The sequence below is a fragment of the Poecile atricapillus genome, chromosome 1, assembly GCF_030490865.1.
Source record: "Poecile atricapillus isolate bPoeAtr1 chromosome 1, bPoeAtr1.hap1, whole genome shotgun sequence".
Lineage (NCBI taxonomy): Eukaryota > Metazoa > Chordata > Aves > Passeriformes > Paridae > Poecile > Poecile atricapillus.
In genome coordinates, this window is record NC_081249.1 from 26,409,996 (window position 1) to 26,425,527 (window position 15,532).

At 41.0% G+C, this 15,532-nt stretch overlaps 1 protein-coding gene across 2 annotated transcripts in view; it reads left to right on the top strand.

Moving 5' to 3' along the window:
• The window catches only part of TMEM255B (transmembrane protein 255B), a 67,442-nt gene that overhangs the window by 23,201 nt on the left and 28,709 nt on the right, over window positions 1–15,532 (top strand). For both annotated transcript variants that reach the window (XM_058853958.1, XM_058853968.1), the window contains one exon: window positions 5,645–5,734. In XM_058853958.1, coding sequence (XP_058709941.1) covers window positions 5,645–5,734 — 90 coding nt within the window. The remainder of the gene's footprint in view (window positions 1–5,644; window positions 5,735–15,532) is intronic.

Sequence of the window (15,532 nt, forward strand, 5' to 3'; positions counted from 1 at the left end):
TCCTCTCACTACATGCCCATATGAAAAGTCCCTCTCCAGCTTTTTGTAGGGTTCCTTTAGGAACTGGAATGCATAGTTTGGGCAGTCATGAAGTCTTTCACCATTATGAATTCTTGTCATTGTAACCAGTGCACAGCTATGACTGGAGTTGGCATTAATGAATAACGAACATGATGTAATCCCATCTCCTGTGGTGTGACAACCCTCCAGCAGAGCCTCAATTACAGCCACACCATTATTCAAGAACCAGCCTGTGGGAAGGATGTGTTGTCAGGCCATAAATTGTGGAGCATATTACCTGGTGTAGTGAGAAACCTCCTAATTAGCTCAGTTGTGAAAACTGGAGAGAGTCTTGCCTATGCTTCATTTTCATCACTGCAGCAAAACATCTGTCCCAAGGACAGGGAAAGGAATTGGCTGTTGTGTGAGAAGGGGCCACACAGGACAGGGCATTCCAAATAGAGAAAATTAACTCACAATTTAAGTACTTATATACAGGCCCATTTCACAAGACTGCCAGTGCTTAGTTGACAGCAGCATCTGAAATACAATGCAACGCAATGAATTTAATTGTCTTAATTTTGTGGACTATTAATCTATAGACCCACTGAGGTACCATGGTAACAGATGGAGCTCCTGGCTGAGATTGGTTGTTCCAGCTCGCTGGTTGCACCAGGGTGAAAAATCATTCTCTGTTTTGGATTTGTGATAAGAGTTTTTGTAAACTTCTATTCTTACATAATCCTCCCCACTGAAAAAAGTGCAGCAGATTTATTTAAGCCTATAATTCTGATCTTGGGGGCATGGGGAAATCAAACCAGTAAAAAGGCCCATAGAATTAAACTGTAATTTGGGGAATGTAATATTAGGATCAGTCTGCAACAACTGCCCCATGCATTTCTTTTCCAAATACTTGAACCCATGTGGGAATAAAAAAGGACTTTACAAACCTGTGGCATAACATTTACACTTTCATAACAACATAACATAACATAACATAACATAACATAACATAACATAACATAACATAACATTTTATCCTTTTGCAAAGACTTAACTTTCTAGAGCAAAAAATATTGAGTGACGGTGGTTCTCAATTTACATCAGTTGGGGCAATTCTGATTCTTTCTCTGCCTGGAAAAGAATCCCTGAGAGATTTGATGAACAGCACAATGCTTGGAGACAAGCATGACCGAAGTATGCAGAAGTAGCCATTTAGCATGAGCGAAGTGAGTCTGTTAGTAATGTAGTGCAATGTAACTTACATCCACTACTGAGGTTTTTGAAAACAAAAAATCCACACATTTTCCAGTCTCAGATCTACTTGGTCTAAATCGAGAGACTGAGGCATCTCACATAGCTAGAATTGATTGTCATTACCTGAGAAGTTGTGCTTTTTGGCTGGGGATAGGTAAAGGCTAAATCAGAATCATGAGGAAGCCAGGGATGTGCCAGAACTGAGAGTCTAGCTAGCTCCCAGAAGTACTGCACAGGGATGCTGGAAACAGCGAGAGAGGTGCCAGCCTGTAGGCACCATGTGCTCGTGCTGAGGAGCAGTGTGGTGTTCTGTGGGTCTGCTGGCAGGTGTTGGCTGCAGGTCTCTGTGTGTCACGCAGCAGGGATGTGGCACCATCAGCGTGTGATTCAGCACCCAGCGTGCCTGGGGACCTGAGGTGCAGACTTTGTGTGCAGTGTGTGCATGAGAGCGTGGCTGCAGCTGGGGTGCAGCTTATCACACTGCCTCTTGGGTCTGGTCTCTGGACAGCTCTTAACTCCAAAAATGGGAATTGTTGTGGGAGACTTAGCTGCCAGCTCCCTGTGCCAGGTGCACTTCTGGCAGCTGAACAGGAGTCTGTGCCCAGCATCCCTGGCCACTGTGTGTCCCCTGTTGCCTTCACTACTCTCGCTTGCGCAGGAGGGTGACAGTGCAGGCAGTGGTGCTGTATGCCTGCTGAAGGACAGGAGGTTGTCCAAGACAGGTGAATTCTGAGAAAAAAAATGCATATCTTTTCTGAAAGAAGGCCGTGTGCAAGAATTTAGCAGTCCAGCCTTTCATTAGTTCTGCATTTTTGAGTGTTTTCATAGTTCTGTGACACAACTGAAGATAGATTACAGCTCTTCAGTTAATATTGTGTACAAAAGTCCCCCATTCCACGTGTTATATTGTTAAACAACTACCTTTTGAGTTTGTACACAGTACAGTTTTCAGTGTTTAATATCTGGTTTTATGTAAATAATCAAATTATTGTATTCTATACAAGAACAAGGGATAAAAGTGTTCTGATGGCACCAGCTGTAGAGAAGCCTGGCTGCACACCAGTGGAACACCAAGAGCAGAACTGTTTCTTGAATGACTGTTCAAATTGCTATAAATAATGAATAGTTGTCCTGACAAAACATAAAACTGTTGAAAATGGAGATAAGATGATGTGATGGATTAATATTTTTTTTTTTTAAGTGCTATTTCTTTTACCTGTCAGCAAATATTTTCTATCTTTAATTGAACTGCATTGCTTCTCTTTCTAGACAGTCCTAGGTTTGTGAACTCACTGCTCCAGCAATCACCTACTCAGGAAAATTAGCTTTTGAATTTACAACAGCTCTTCATTTGGTTGTCTTGGCAATTCTCAGAAGTAATTAATTTTGTACTTGGTTTTTATGTTTCTTACATTCTTAATAAGCAATGAGAGATTTGAGAGAGAATATAAATCTCTAATTTTATTTAAAGGAATTTTTTTTACTGGTGCTCTTGTATTATTGTTTCTTTTGTCATTCAAATATATATAAGGCAATTTAAGTCAAAAAGCTCTCAGTGTCATGTTTTCCCACTTCGGCTTCATGATAAATATTACTTCAGTCAAGAAATTATATTCTAAAGTGTTCTAAAGGGACTGCTCACTGAAGTAGTTGCTCATAGTCATGAGTAAGAACAACAGGCTCTGGCTGTAAACCTTTGACTTGCACACAACTCCTTGGAAGGGCAGATGATCTCCAGCATAACTGAGGAGTGCAAAGCCAGCTCCATAGCTCCTTTCTATACTGTGATTTACTGCACCTTTATACGTGGTCTCCCAAGGCTATATGGTGAAACTGAAAGGCCAGCACACTCATTAGGTGATTTAAGCTATCTCAATGAGTGGAAAATGTTGGTTTGGGGGTTGTAGATCATCAATAAATTGTTCATGTGTGAAATGAAAAGCCACCCTGAGGTCAGCTTCCAGTAAATTCATCTTGAGCTCAGGCAATTTGGAAACACCTGGCTTAGCCCACTAATTATTTGATTGACTGCTATGAATTGAAAAACAAGATAGAGGTATCAGACAATAATGGCTTAATCAGAACTTTTAAACACTGCTGCTTTTTCAAATAAAGAGATCAGGATCTGTAGCAAATGCAGCTGCCACAGGGCAGCACACCCCACTGCTCTGCAGTGATAGGAGTCCACAGCCTTCTCAATCTGATAAATTGCATGCCAAGATCTTTAGACAACCAGATTCATGAGACTTGACCTTCCACACTGGAGAGCCACAGGACAGCAGAGGTTGAAGGGTGATGCAGCTAACAGGGTTTTCCTAGGGTTTCAGCAAGGTGGAGCTGGCTGCAGGAGGAATGCAGCAGGTTCCCAAGATCAGCCAGCACCATCAATCTTAGCCACATTTGTGTGCCCCTTTTCTCCCCATGCTGAGGATTCCAGTTCCACAGCAATTCCTGTGGCAGTGCTGACTCACCTCTGATTGCATGAGACACGAGCTAAGGGGAGATTAAAGGAGTGTGTCAGCATTGTGATTCTTCTGCTTTTAAGTTGTATTTTTTGCCAATTCTCTAAGAGCTCTTATCTCCAAGTGGGTGATATTGCTTTGACTTGTGCATCCAAGCTATGGGCTTACATGGTTGTAGCTGCTTACTTGCCCAATATAAATATTTTTGAGAAAATCACCAATGCTGCATCCCCTGGAAGCGCTATTAACATTGTACTGTTCTTAACACAAGCTAAGGAGTCCATTTTTCAAGTGAGTTAGCCATGCCTTACAAATTTGTGAAAATGGCATCTAGGCAATGCAGATTTTGTATAGGCAAAAGGATTTATGAGCTGTATGGTTATAATTTTGGTAATCTGTACCTGGACATTTCAGGAATACATCTTGTGAAGGAGCATTTAATGAGTAAATGTTGGTAAGTAACAAAAAAGTTCCACATTCTTGAATCCCTTTTCCATGTGCTCTGTCAATAAAAGAATGCTGTTCTGACAGTTTTCAAGAAAATTTTTTAATCTCTTGTTGTTATTAACTATAACTTAATACTGTTGTAAAGTAAAATCAACCTGTCATTTCTTGTGACTATGCCTGAGAAATGCCAGAGATATGAGAAGTATGCATTACATTACATTGAAAAACATAGCCTGCAGAGAATGCAGGTTAGGTTCACCTTATACCCTGCAGGAGCCCACTCCTTCAAACTCAGGGTGCTGAGTCCTCAACATCACAAAATCCTCTAAGCAGGGAGAGGAAGGACTGTCAGCATCTCTCCCTCATCTGATGGCACTGGGGGTAACAAACCCAGGGGAACACCTTGCCAAGTGTACAGTTGGTCTTTCAGGGCTTTGTCTCACCTGGCTCACAGCACTGGACCCTTCAGATGTGACCTCAGAAGGAGCCAGCATCATCTCAGAAGTGTGTGCCAACAGCACACTGGTGGAGGGGCATTCCATATTCTTTCCAAGTCCTGTTGCTCTCTCTAGAGCGAGTTGGGCAGGAAGCTGAAGGTGTCTGGGGTTGTTCTAGCCCTGTAGCTGCTGTCAGAGCTGCAGCACAGCGAGCAGGGGGCTCAGCATGTCCAGCCTGCACAGCCTTTTCCCCCAAGCCCTCCGCACCAGCTCTGCTTGTGCCAGAGCTGTGCTCCAGCCCTGCACCATCCGCAGTCCTGTTCAGAGAGAATCAATAGTGCTTAATGAATGAAGCAGTTTGGGAGGTGGAACAAGGTCTGAAGCTATGGCTAGTAGGTTGATGAAGACATTGAGCTGTCTGTGCTGCAGCTGGGACACTCACTGAGCTCTGCTGTGCTCTGCTCTGCCCACTCTGAGACTGAGGGGCCGTCTGGAAACCCCAACAAGGGCAGGGCCAAGGCAGCACACCCCAGCTGTTCTGCATGTAGCAGCCCTCTGCATCTCTGATTTAGTTGTGCCATAAGCTATTTGGGATGATAAAAGATTTCTGATTGTTCACAGGCTAGTTATTAACTTACTACAGATGTTTTTATCTATTGATGTGAAATACTACCACATAGTAAAGCTCTAAAGATTGATGTGAGCCAATGGGAACATGACTTTTTGCCATGTCCTTATAGAAGCACTACTGTTTTATGAAGTAAATTGATTTGGAAGAAATCAGCATTGAATTTAACTCTTGCAGCTGACCTTACTTTCTCTTGAAAGATTTAAACTTTTCTAGTAGGCTTGATGGTCTGTCAACTCAGCATAAAGAATTTCTGCCTTTTTATTAATCTATGACTGTCATCCTGACACACTGATCTAAAGTGAATTACAGCAGCGGGAACCATCATTTCAGAATACTAGAAAAACTAGTGTAATTTTTTTATTTAAAGAATTATAATGAAAAGATTGCTCAGTCTGTTTTTCTCTTCTCAGTTGGTGGCCTCCATCGTGTTTATCAGCTTTGGCGTTGTAGCAGCCTTCTGCTGTGCAATAGTTGATGGAGTGTTCGCAGCACGACACATAGTAAGTACAGTGATTTTGTCATCTTTCAATTTTTTATGTCATTTCTAGCAGGAAAGTATTTTCCTTTTGTTTATGTTTAGCAGTATATTAAGGTTTTTGATAGTTTTTGGTGGAGATTCCAAATAGAAAGGTGATATAAAATGATGTCAGGAAAGGCATGCTAAAAGGTATATCTGCTTAGAAAAGGAAGACATTTCAAACACTACGATTTGTTTCCTATTGCACAAAGTCTTTGTGAGCACAGTATGGATTTGGAATGCACCCAGTGAGGAGCATCAGAAGACCTGATGGGATTTGAATGTGCTAGATTATATGTTAGAAATGTGTTTGCTATTCTATCTTTTGTGATAGAATGCCTAAAAATAGTCAAAAATAATACCTAAATAGTATAGAAATAATCTGAAAGAATACCTAAAAAATAGTCTAAACCCTAACTTTTAACTGAGCTTTGATTTCCAAAATTATCAAGAAATAAGTAGCCATATGTGTTAACAGACAATAGAGGTCAGATGTAGTATGCTAAATAATATGGCAAGTGGGATGGTATACAAGCCTCTCTCTGCTGTGAAATACCATGGGCCTGCTCATCTTTCTGCTTGTGTTCATTGGGTGGTAGCATAACTCCACTGGCATCAGTGAGACCCTACTTGAATTTCAGTTAGCAAATACCTCAGAAGAATTAGGCTTTAGATCACTTGGAGTATAAAGTTATAAACTGATTTATATTATACTGTTACTGAAGAGGGCTTTAAGCCAAATGTGGGTGTCAGAGCCTCGTGTGCACTGCACAAGACAAAAGACATCTATTGGTATAAAAAACTGAGGTGTGCAATGTGAGCATGGATAAATGCTCTGGATTGTTCTCATGTTTTGTGCTATACAGACCCTGCAGGATGCCAAAGTGTTTTTTCCTTGGATTTACCCTGTAGTTGGTCTGGATGACACCTGGTTTAACTGTCCCTGATTAGTGTAGGCCCAGAGAACCTTTCCATGGGAGCTGCTTAACAGAGGAGAGGAGCAAATTCCTATTTAGATTCCTTACTCCAGAAAATTCAGTGGTTATGACCTGGAAAACCACTGCCTCTCATTGAATTTTTGGATCTGTCCTGAAGTGGCTGAGGGAACAGGAGTTGTTTAGTCTGGACAAGCAGAGGCTATTTATCTGCAAGGAGATTATAGTGAGGTGAAGGTCAGTCTCTTCTGCTATGTCCCAGTTGAAAGTTTGAGAAGAAATGGCCTTAAGCTGAGCCAGGGGAGGTTCAGATTGGGTACTGAGAGGGTGGTTAAGCATTGGAGAAAGTTGCCCAGGAAGTGGTGGAGTCATCATTTCTGGAAGTATTCAAGAGGCATCTGGATGTGTCACATAGGGTATGGTGTAGAGGTAATTTAGGGTTGATGGCTGGACTGGATGATCCTGAAGGTCTCTTACAACCTTGATGATTCTGTGATTCTGTAATTTCCCAGGAACGCAACTTATTTCTGTCCTGCTTTAAAGTGATCATTAGGAAGTGTTCAGATGGCACTTGTACAGCCTTACACCCTGTAATTGCAGTGCAGCTGTGCAGCCACAGCCCTCCACTGCTGGGGTAGACACAGCTTCTCTGAGGCCAGGTTCTGTGTCAGGGGACAGTGCGTGCTCAGTCTCAAGCACAGACACAGGCATTGCTCCTCACACCTTTCTAGGTGCTTTCAGTAGGAGAACACCAAGGCACAAAGTCATTGCACTGACCCAAGGAAAGAGCATCTTCCAATCTGGGGTGTGGTTCTGTGTCTGGTTAAGTCAGTGACTGGATATGACTGCATCCCCTGTGCAGGGCTGGAAGGGGCTGGTCACCATCCAGCCATTCCCCAGAGTGCTGGAGATGTACAACCCAAGAACATGATCCTGCTTCAGATATATCATGACAGGCTTCATGGCAATCCATGACCAGTTGTTTACATCTGGGCCTAGTTCTGTTTGTCACATCTGTGTCTTGCTGTCTCCTTCACCTGTTACAGAGCAAAGAAATACTTAGTAGCACCATTTGTTGGAAAGCTAATTTGCACCTCAGCATGATCACACCCACTGCAACTCATTCTCCTCCATCTAATAAGGAACTTGATAGGATCAGGTGAATTAAAGGTGTACATCACCAAGTTTCTCTGACTAACACACCTCAGAAAGTCTGTAGGGATGATAGCATAAGTGAGATCCCAATTTAATCTACAGTAATGGTGGGGCCTTATCAAAAGAACATGTGCCATGCAGACTATGGTGTCATTGCCACTGTGTTACATCCTCTTTGCATCCCAGCTCATTTCCTTCAGGAAGAGCAGCAGCACCACGTCCAGTCCACTCCCTACAGGCAGTACCAGCCTTTTTCAGACCTAGGTTGTGCCCTTTTTGTCCCCTGCCTTTGGGGCAAAACTACTTAAGAGTTGGACTAAACTGTCCTCCAGTCAGCAAAAGGACAAACTCCTGCCATGTCAGAGTGGGTGCCTAGTCTACACTAAAGCCATAAAAATTTTGTGAAAAATGGTAGCTGAAGACAAGCAGTCTTCAGACTGACTACAAATACAACATCTTTCACAACAACTCAGAATAAGAAATGTGTCCCCTTTTTCATTTTGTTTTTAGCTTCATTTGAGTTGGGAAGGATGTGAAGAGGACAAATCACATAATTACAGATTTTTCTTAGTATGTGCCTGCAGTGGAATGGAGGCTATTATTGCCTCCATTCCACTATATTGCACATTTTCTCCTGCTCTTATAAAACTGTGAATAGAATAATAAAATACTTTTCTCTGTTTTATTTCCTTCCTAAGAAGGCATGAAATTGACAAAAATTCTCCCAGGAAATGGATGTATTTCAGAAAAGAGATACTTAAATTTTTTAAGGCTTACTTTGCTTTATGGAAAGCTCTGGATCTGGATCTGGACACCATTTATAAAAATAAAACCACTGATTTAAAATAATTGATTTAAAATAGCAGTAGCTTATTTGAAAAATAATGCAGATATAATTCACCTTAAAGAAAACAACAACTAAACCGGAATGAAGTGAAATAAATCTAAGTTGAAATTAAAGTGCAGTGATGTTATTTCAGAAAAATATGGTGATTAAAGGAATGTATGTGCATTTGTGTGTTTGCTTGAGACATTTTGTTATTTAGTGGATGAGAATAATCCAGTTATTCTATTGGAGATCATTCAACAACCTCCTCCCACCACACATACTCATCCTCTGCAGTAGCTATGATCTATTCATGACTGCCTTGACCATTACCACGTGATCTTTAGCTTTGCAGTTGTGCTCCAGGAAGAACCTAAAATAGCCAGCAGCAAGAAATCCAGGTATTAAATTGCCTTTTCCAACCAGGTTTATTCTGTGATTCTGTGAAGGAAAAGCTGGATGCTGTGGAAGGCAGAGTTGCTTGTCCATTATGAGATCTAAAATGCACACCAAACCAAGCAGTGTTAAGTTGTTCCTCTCTTCTTCTGCAAAGCCACTTCTGTGCAACATTGATTTAATCTAATTTTAAACTGACCTAGTTTCTTCCTCATGATAGCAATGGCTTAAGAAATTAATTATAGTAGAATATATCATCAGGTGCTAAGCCCTGAAATGAACCTGAGAATGAACATAGCTGAACTAGAGGATACTGAAACACTCCTAGATTCAGATCTTCACCCATACAGTTTAAGTGCAGCTTGTGGACTGCTGAAGTACATCAGCTGGGTAATTACCTATTGATTTGGTAGTTTAGAAATTAAACTTGAGATATTTGCTTTCTCTTTATATATGTTAACGCAAGATACTGTTTAATGAGACAGGCATTATGTAAATTCATCTTCTGTGAGGCACAGAGACAAGGCAATGGGAAAATGGAGTCTTTGATCTGGGGGATGCTCATGCAAATTGAGATCTGGTTGCTAGAACTCCAAAGCTGCTGTATTAAGCAATGCAAAGTTGGCAGCCTCAACCCAGTGAACAAATAGCTACATTATAGACACGTTCTATGTGATGAAGATGTGCTTATTTCCGTGTTAAGAAGGGTTCCCTGGCAGAGACACAGACTCCTGCCCTGCAGTGACGTGGACTCCCAGCTGCTCCCGAGGCCTGAGGCAGAGGATGCTGGTGCTGCATATGTGTGGAGGCAGAGAAGCTTGCCACAGTTTTCCCCTGGAGGGACGTCCCTTGAATGGGCTGTGATAAGCTTATCTCAACCCTCTCCTGGAGAGATACCTCTTAGATGGGACAATCCTCTTTGTCATGGTGAGGTCTCCAGCTATCCCAACATGCCTTGATGCCTGTGCTAGTTCTTTGTAACCCATTGGTTTTTCCCGCTTGGTACCACCCTTGCTTTCCCCCATAAAGACCCCATCCTCTGGCCAGTTCAGAGGGGAGCTGTTGTTCCTGGCCACCCTTTGCAGAGCTGCTGGACAAGAAAGGCTAAAATCACCATACAATACTCCTCTCTGTGTCGGCCTGGGATAACCTCACAAGCAGAGCTGAAATCACTGAGCTGGAGTTCACTGAGATCGTCACTTGCAGCCACAGACTGCACCTTGCTGAGGTTATCCAGTGGCCAGAGGATGGCCTGAGACCCCTAGAAAGCTGTCCCTCGGGAGACCTCTCTCTGGGAAGGTCATGGCATCCCAGGTCGGACCAATGGATCTGCCTGGCTACCACACATGTGTCCTCAGGAGCCGGCAGCAGCATCCAGAGGTTGCACATGCAGTGACCAAGGATGTCAATCCCCTTCCCATCCTTGGAGCTTCTCATGCAGGGTACAGACACTCAGGCAAGGCCAGTGGCAGGGGTGACTGGCAATGTTGCTGGCCACTGCTGCATTCTACTGCAGGGTGACTTCATATGCCCATGGCATGTAACACAGGTCAGTCTTGCATGCTACAGGCCAGATGCTCTAAAAAGCCATTTGAAAATGTTCTGAGCAAGCCTGTTGGCTTTCCCATTGAAGAAGAGAACAAGTAGTTGTATTCTATATCTGACAAAGTTGTTACCTTGTCAACTGGTGGTAGAAAACACAACTCGAAGAATAATTTCTCCCTGGAATTAAGTTAGGTGGATTCCCTGGAGAACAACACTAAATGCATTTTATATTCTCCATGTTGCCACATAAGACAAAATTGCACCTAATTACTTTAAATTCTATTTCCATCCTGTATGACTCATTAATATAATAGCGTGGCATAGCACATACTAAAAAAAGCATCAAAAGTGGCGTGTCCAGCAGGTCAGGGGAGGTGATCTTCCCCTCTGCTCTGCTTTGGTGAGACCCCATCTGGAGTGCCGCATCCAGCTCTGGAGTCCTCATCAGCAGAGAAAGGACATGGATCCCTTAGATCAAGTCCAGAGAAGGGCCACAAAGATGATCAGAGAGAGGGAGCACCATTCCTATGATGACAGGCTGAAATAGCTGGGGTTGTTTAGCCTGGAGAGGTTAAACAACCCCAGCTATTTCCATGGAAACCAGACTGGGACCATCCAGTACCTAAAGGGGCCTGTGAGAAAGATAGAGACAAAATTTTCAGCAGGGCCTGTTTTGATAGGACAAGGGATCATGGTTTTAAACTAAAAGAAGGTTGATTTAGATTAGATATAAGGAAGAATTTTTTTACAATGAGGATGGTAAAACACTGAAACAGATTGCCCAGAGAGGCGGTAGGTGTCCCATTCCTGGAAACACTCAAGGTCAGCTTGGACAGGATTCTGAGCAGCCTGGTCTAGCTGAAGCTGTTCATTGCTATTAGATGTGCTTTAAAGGTCTCTTCCAACCCAAACTATTCTGTGATTCTGTGAAAGGTTTTGCAGTTGTATTTTTCTTTTTTCTTTTTTTTTAGCAGAGTGAGTACTAAACATTTATAACTGAAAACTAGCACTAGTTCAGTAGTGATTTTTATGCTGATGGTCCACCAAGGTAAAATTGTTTCATTGGTGAACCTCCTAAATACAGAGTGCTTAAGTTTGCAACCAGTACATTTTGATGCCAATAGTGAACTATCCCACAGTATTAATTCTAGTATTAAACCTTGCATCCAACACTGAAATGGGAAGCACAGATTGCATTCCTGCAGTACCAGTCATTTACAGGGTGGAATTAATTCTTTTTTAGGAACTTAGTTCAAGGATTGGAGCAAAGGAGGATTCTTGCAAAGAGCTTAAGCCCATCTGCCAAGATTTCTCTTTTGTACTGCAAGACAACCCCATTCACACATTCAAATGCAATTGACTGTATTGTGAATCAAAGGGAAATTACTTTGAAAAAGAGTTTTCCTGGAGGGCCTGAAAAGCTTGGAGCCTGAGTTACTATCATTTTTGTTCCTGTTACTCATATATATTTTCCCTGTGAAGCACATTACAGCTTGTGAGTGCCCAGTCCTATGAAAGGTAAATTAGTCAGAGGTACATAAGTCAAAAGCCTCACAACAGAAGTCAGAAAGAAATCCAGTAGAAGAAAAGGTACTGATATTACAGAAGAGTTTCAGACCACCTCCACAACCAGATGTGAACTACACATATAATGCTATATAATGCATATAATGCTAAGCTGTGTTGGTGTGAGCAAAGTGCTGGGACTGTGTGGAGTTTGTCCTCTGGCTTTTATTTGGCAATATAGGAATAGCCTGTGGGAGCAGTGTTAGATTACTGATTCCAGCTCTGGTATTTCTTGGTGCTTTGCCAAAACCTTATTGACTTGGAAAGAGTTTGGAGAAGAAAAATCTGAAATCTGAAGTGGTAACTTTTAGAAAAAGTGCACAGAAGTTTGATTTATTTCATTTAACATAGAAAAGGTCAACAGGTAAATTGATCATGGTCTTTGTAAGGTATCTGTGTAGTCAAAAGTTATCTGATAGCAGAGGACTTTTAGTCCCTCACAAAAACAAAAGAAATGTAGTGAGTTGAAGTCAATGCTAAAGAGATTCAAACCATGGAGCAGACATGGTTTTGAAGATAATAAATTATGGAAGCAGCTTTGTCAAGGTTAAGGATAATTCTCCATCACTGAAATATTTTTGTGTAATCTTATGAAGCATATCCAGAGGTTATGAACTGAAGTATATGTCTTGGGATGAAATTATTTCACCTTTGTTACTCAGGAGGTCATTCTAGAGCAGGGTCTTCAAGGAAGGCTCCTGTGAACTATTTTTACTCTCAGGTAGAAATTCTATTACCTCTTGTAAAACTTATCTGTGTGGTGCCAGGACCTGTTCTCTGCTGGAAAATGTTTAGGATGTGATAGATTAAAAACACTTGGAAACTGTTTATCCAGATTTCTGATCTAGGTTCACTGGTCTTCAAATCAACAGAGGGCATGCAATCTTTAGCGTGAGCATAACTTAAATAGTATCTCTACTAAAACCACTATTCCTCACATACTAGATAATGTACAAGACAACCCAGTGATGAATACATTGAATATATTAATATATATATATCTATGAGTACATATATATTGAATATATTGGATGCATCCAGGGACTTGTCAGCAAAACTGCCATCTTGCTATGTTTTCTGGTCTAGAACACAGATACAGGGTTTTTTGTACCCACAAAACTGCAGTATGATATTCCTCTGTTTCCAGATAGGTAACTATTACACATATAGCCTGAATATACTGACATCACAGAGGAGCTGATAGTATGAATTATTTTGGTTGCCAGATATTTTGCAGTAAAAAAAAATAATGGCAACTTTTTTTTTTGAGAACCTCTTATGATTCCCCCTTGATTTTTGCAGCCTCTCACATTGGCAGGGACAAAGCCCCCAGTTTATACAGTGCTTTTATTTATTTATTTTTTAAATCCCTGAAATTCCTTTCAGGTTTAGCCAAATTGCAAATTCTTTAAAATCTCTTTTTTCCTTTCCTGCTGTGACTTGTTCTCCTGAGGGAAAAGGGCTGGTATTGTGCCAACCAAACAGAAATGTCTGAACCATTAGGCACCACACACACTGTTTGGATACCAAAGAGGAATTCACTTGTTGATGAGAAGGGAAGAGAGAGGTTCCGTGTTCCTTTCCCATCTGCCCCACTGTGCAGGACAAATACCTTCACTGCTGACAAAACCAAGGATTGGTCCCTGGCTCCCTGACATAAAGACTGGTCCATTGGCTTCCCTCTCCGAGATGTAACAGCCCACACTGACATCTCTCATTAATGGCATTGCTTTGGTCGTTCAAAATGCCGCAAAGCAGCTTTGACGGAAGAGTTCTGTGAAGATGCAGTAAAACCATCTTACCTACAATTGCATGAAATAGGGAGGGAGGAAGACTACTCTTGTATTTTAAGTTGGGAGTTCATACTGTGGGGAAATGTTAAGGGAATGACCCATGCATTTGAATATTTGAAAGCTAATGGTTAAATGCCACTGCCATTTAATTGCATGATCCTGTTGCACAGAGACCACAATGTCAGTGTACAACCCGGCAGAATTTTTAGTGCATTGGGGTAGTAGCAATCTGGCATTCCAATTTCTTTGGCTCTGATAATTAAATTATTTTCTTTTAGCTTTGCTTCTACTGTACTTAAATAGGCATGAATTCCATTGACTATATCATAAATCAACTCCAGAAATAAGGAAATAATTAGGGAAATTATACACATTTTGCTGATTTTAATAATATGAGATGTGAGAAAGTGAGAAGAATTTGATCCAAATTTAAAATTACTCTGGTATTTTAGTTCCCACAGATTATAGTCTTCTGCATTTGTACATAGATTATTGGCCTCTGCATCTGTGTGGCTTCTATACATCCAAAAATCGTGTGAGTGGCAGAGATGGTGGAAATTGTTTAGCAATGTAGAATAGCAGCTTGGGTCAGGGGAGATGTATTATCTACTTCCATCTTTACTTTGTTGCTTTGTAAAGTATGGGCCATGATGGAATTTATGCAAAGCATACAAAGCAAGTTAATCCTTGGAAAGGTGTGTGACTGGGCCAAAGGGCTTGCAGTCTGTTCTGAAAAGCATAATCTACTTCACTCTGATGTGCTGCCAGCAGAAGATAATTTCCTTTATTGTTTCCTATTCTCAGAAATGTTTCTAGACTAACAACAGACATTTCATTTCTATGAAAAAAATTCAAAGCTTCTACACAGACAGAGGGAGAGAAAGTAACCATCTGCAGACTTCAGATTGCAGCAAAAATACTTCATAATTTTTTCATCACTTCTCAAAGGAAAAACACTGTTTTCAGTTGCCCAGTGCAGAAACTAGTGGCATAGGAAAAAAAAAGGAAAAGGCACTGTTTATTCACAGGATCTGAAATCCTTAAATTTTATTAGAGTAAAAATTAAGGGTGTTTCAGTATGCTGCAATTTGCCCTAGTAAAGGGGTTTATTTGTTTCACCTTTAAGAAGAAAGCATGATAAGTATAAATAATCATATCATGGAGCAGGAATTTCTCTTTCTGTGGGTGGTTGATTGTTCAGTTGCATATAATGTTCATGGAAAGTATGTTCCCAGGTATTCAATGAAGTTTTGATTGATGATTATTTATTAATCTGTTAATAGATTATATTATTAAGAGCTTATTAAAATGTGTTTCATCACTGCTGCTAGATTATGGAACTTCATACTTGTAATATATTTATTTAGTCTTTTATGATAAATTCCATGAAGGTAACATACTTAAGAAACTTTTTTTACCAGATCTGCCTAGAATTTTCTTGTATCGCTCAGTACAGTTCTCTCCACATTCCCAGCCATCAGTATATCCAGTGACGTTTTTTCTTCTGGAGCACTGAACACCATGTATTTTAACACTTCTGATCTTCTGAAATGCATGTGAGCTTC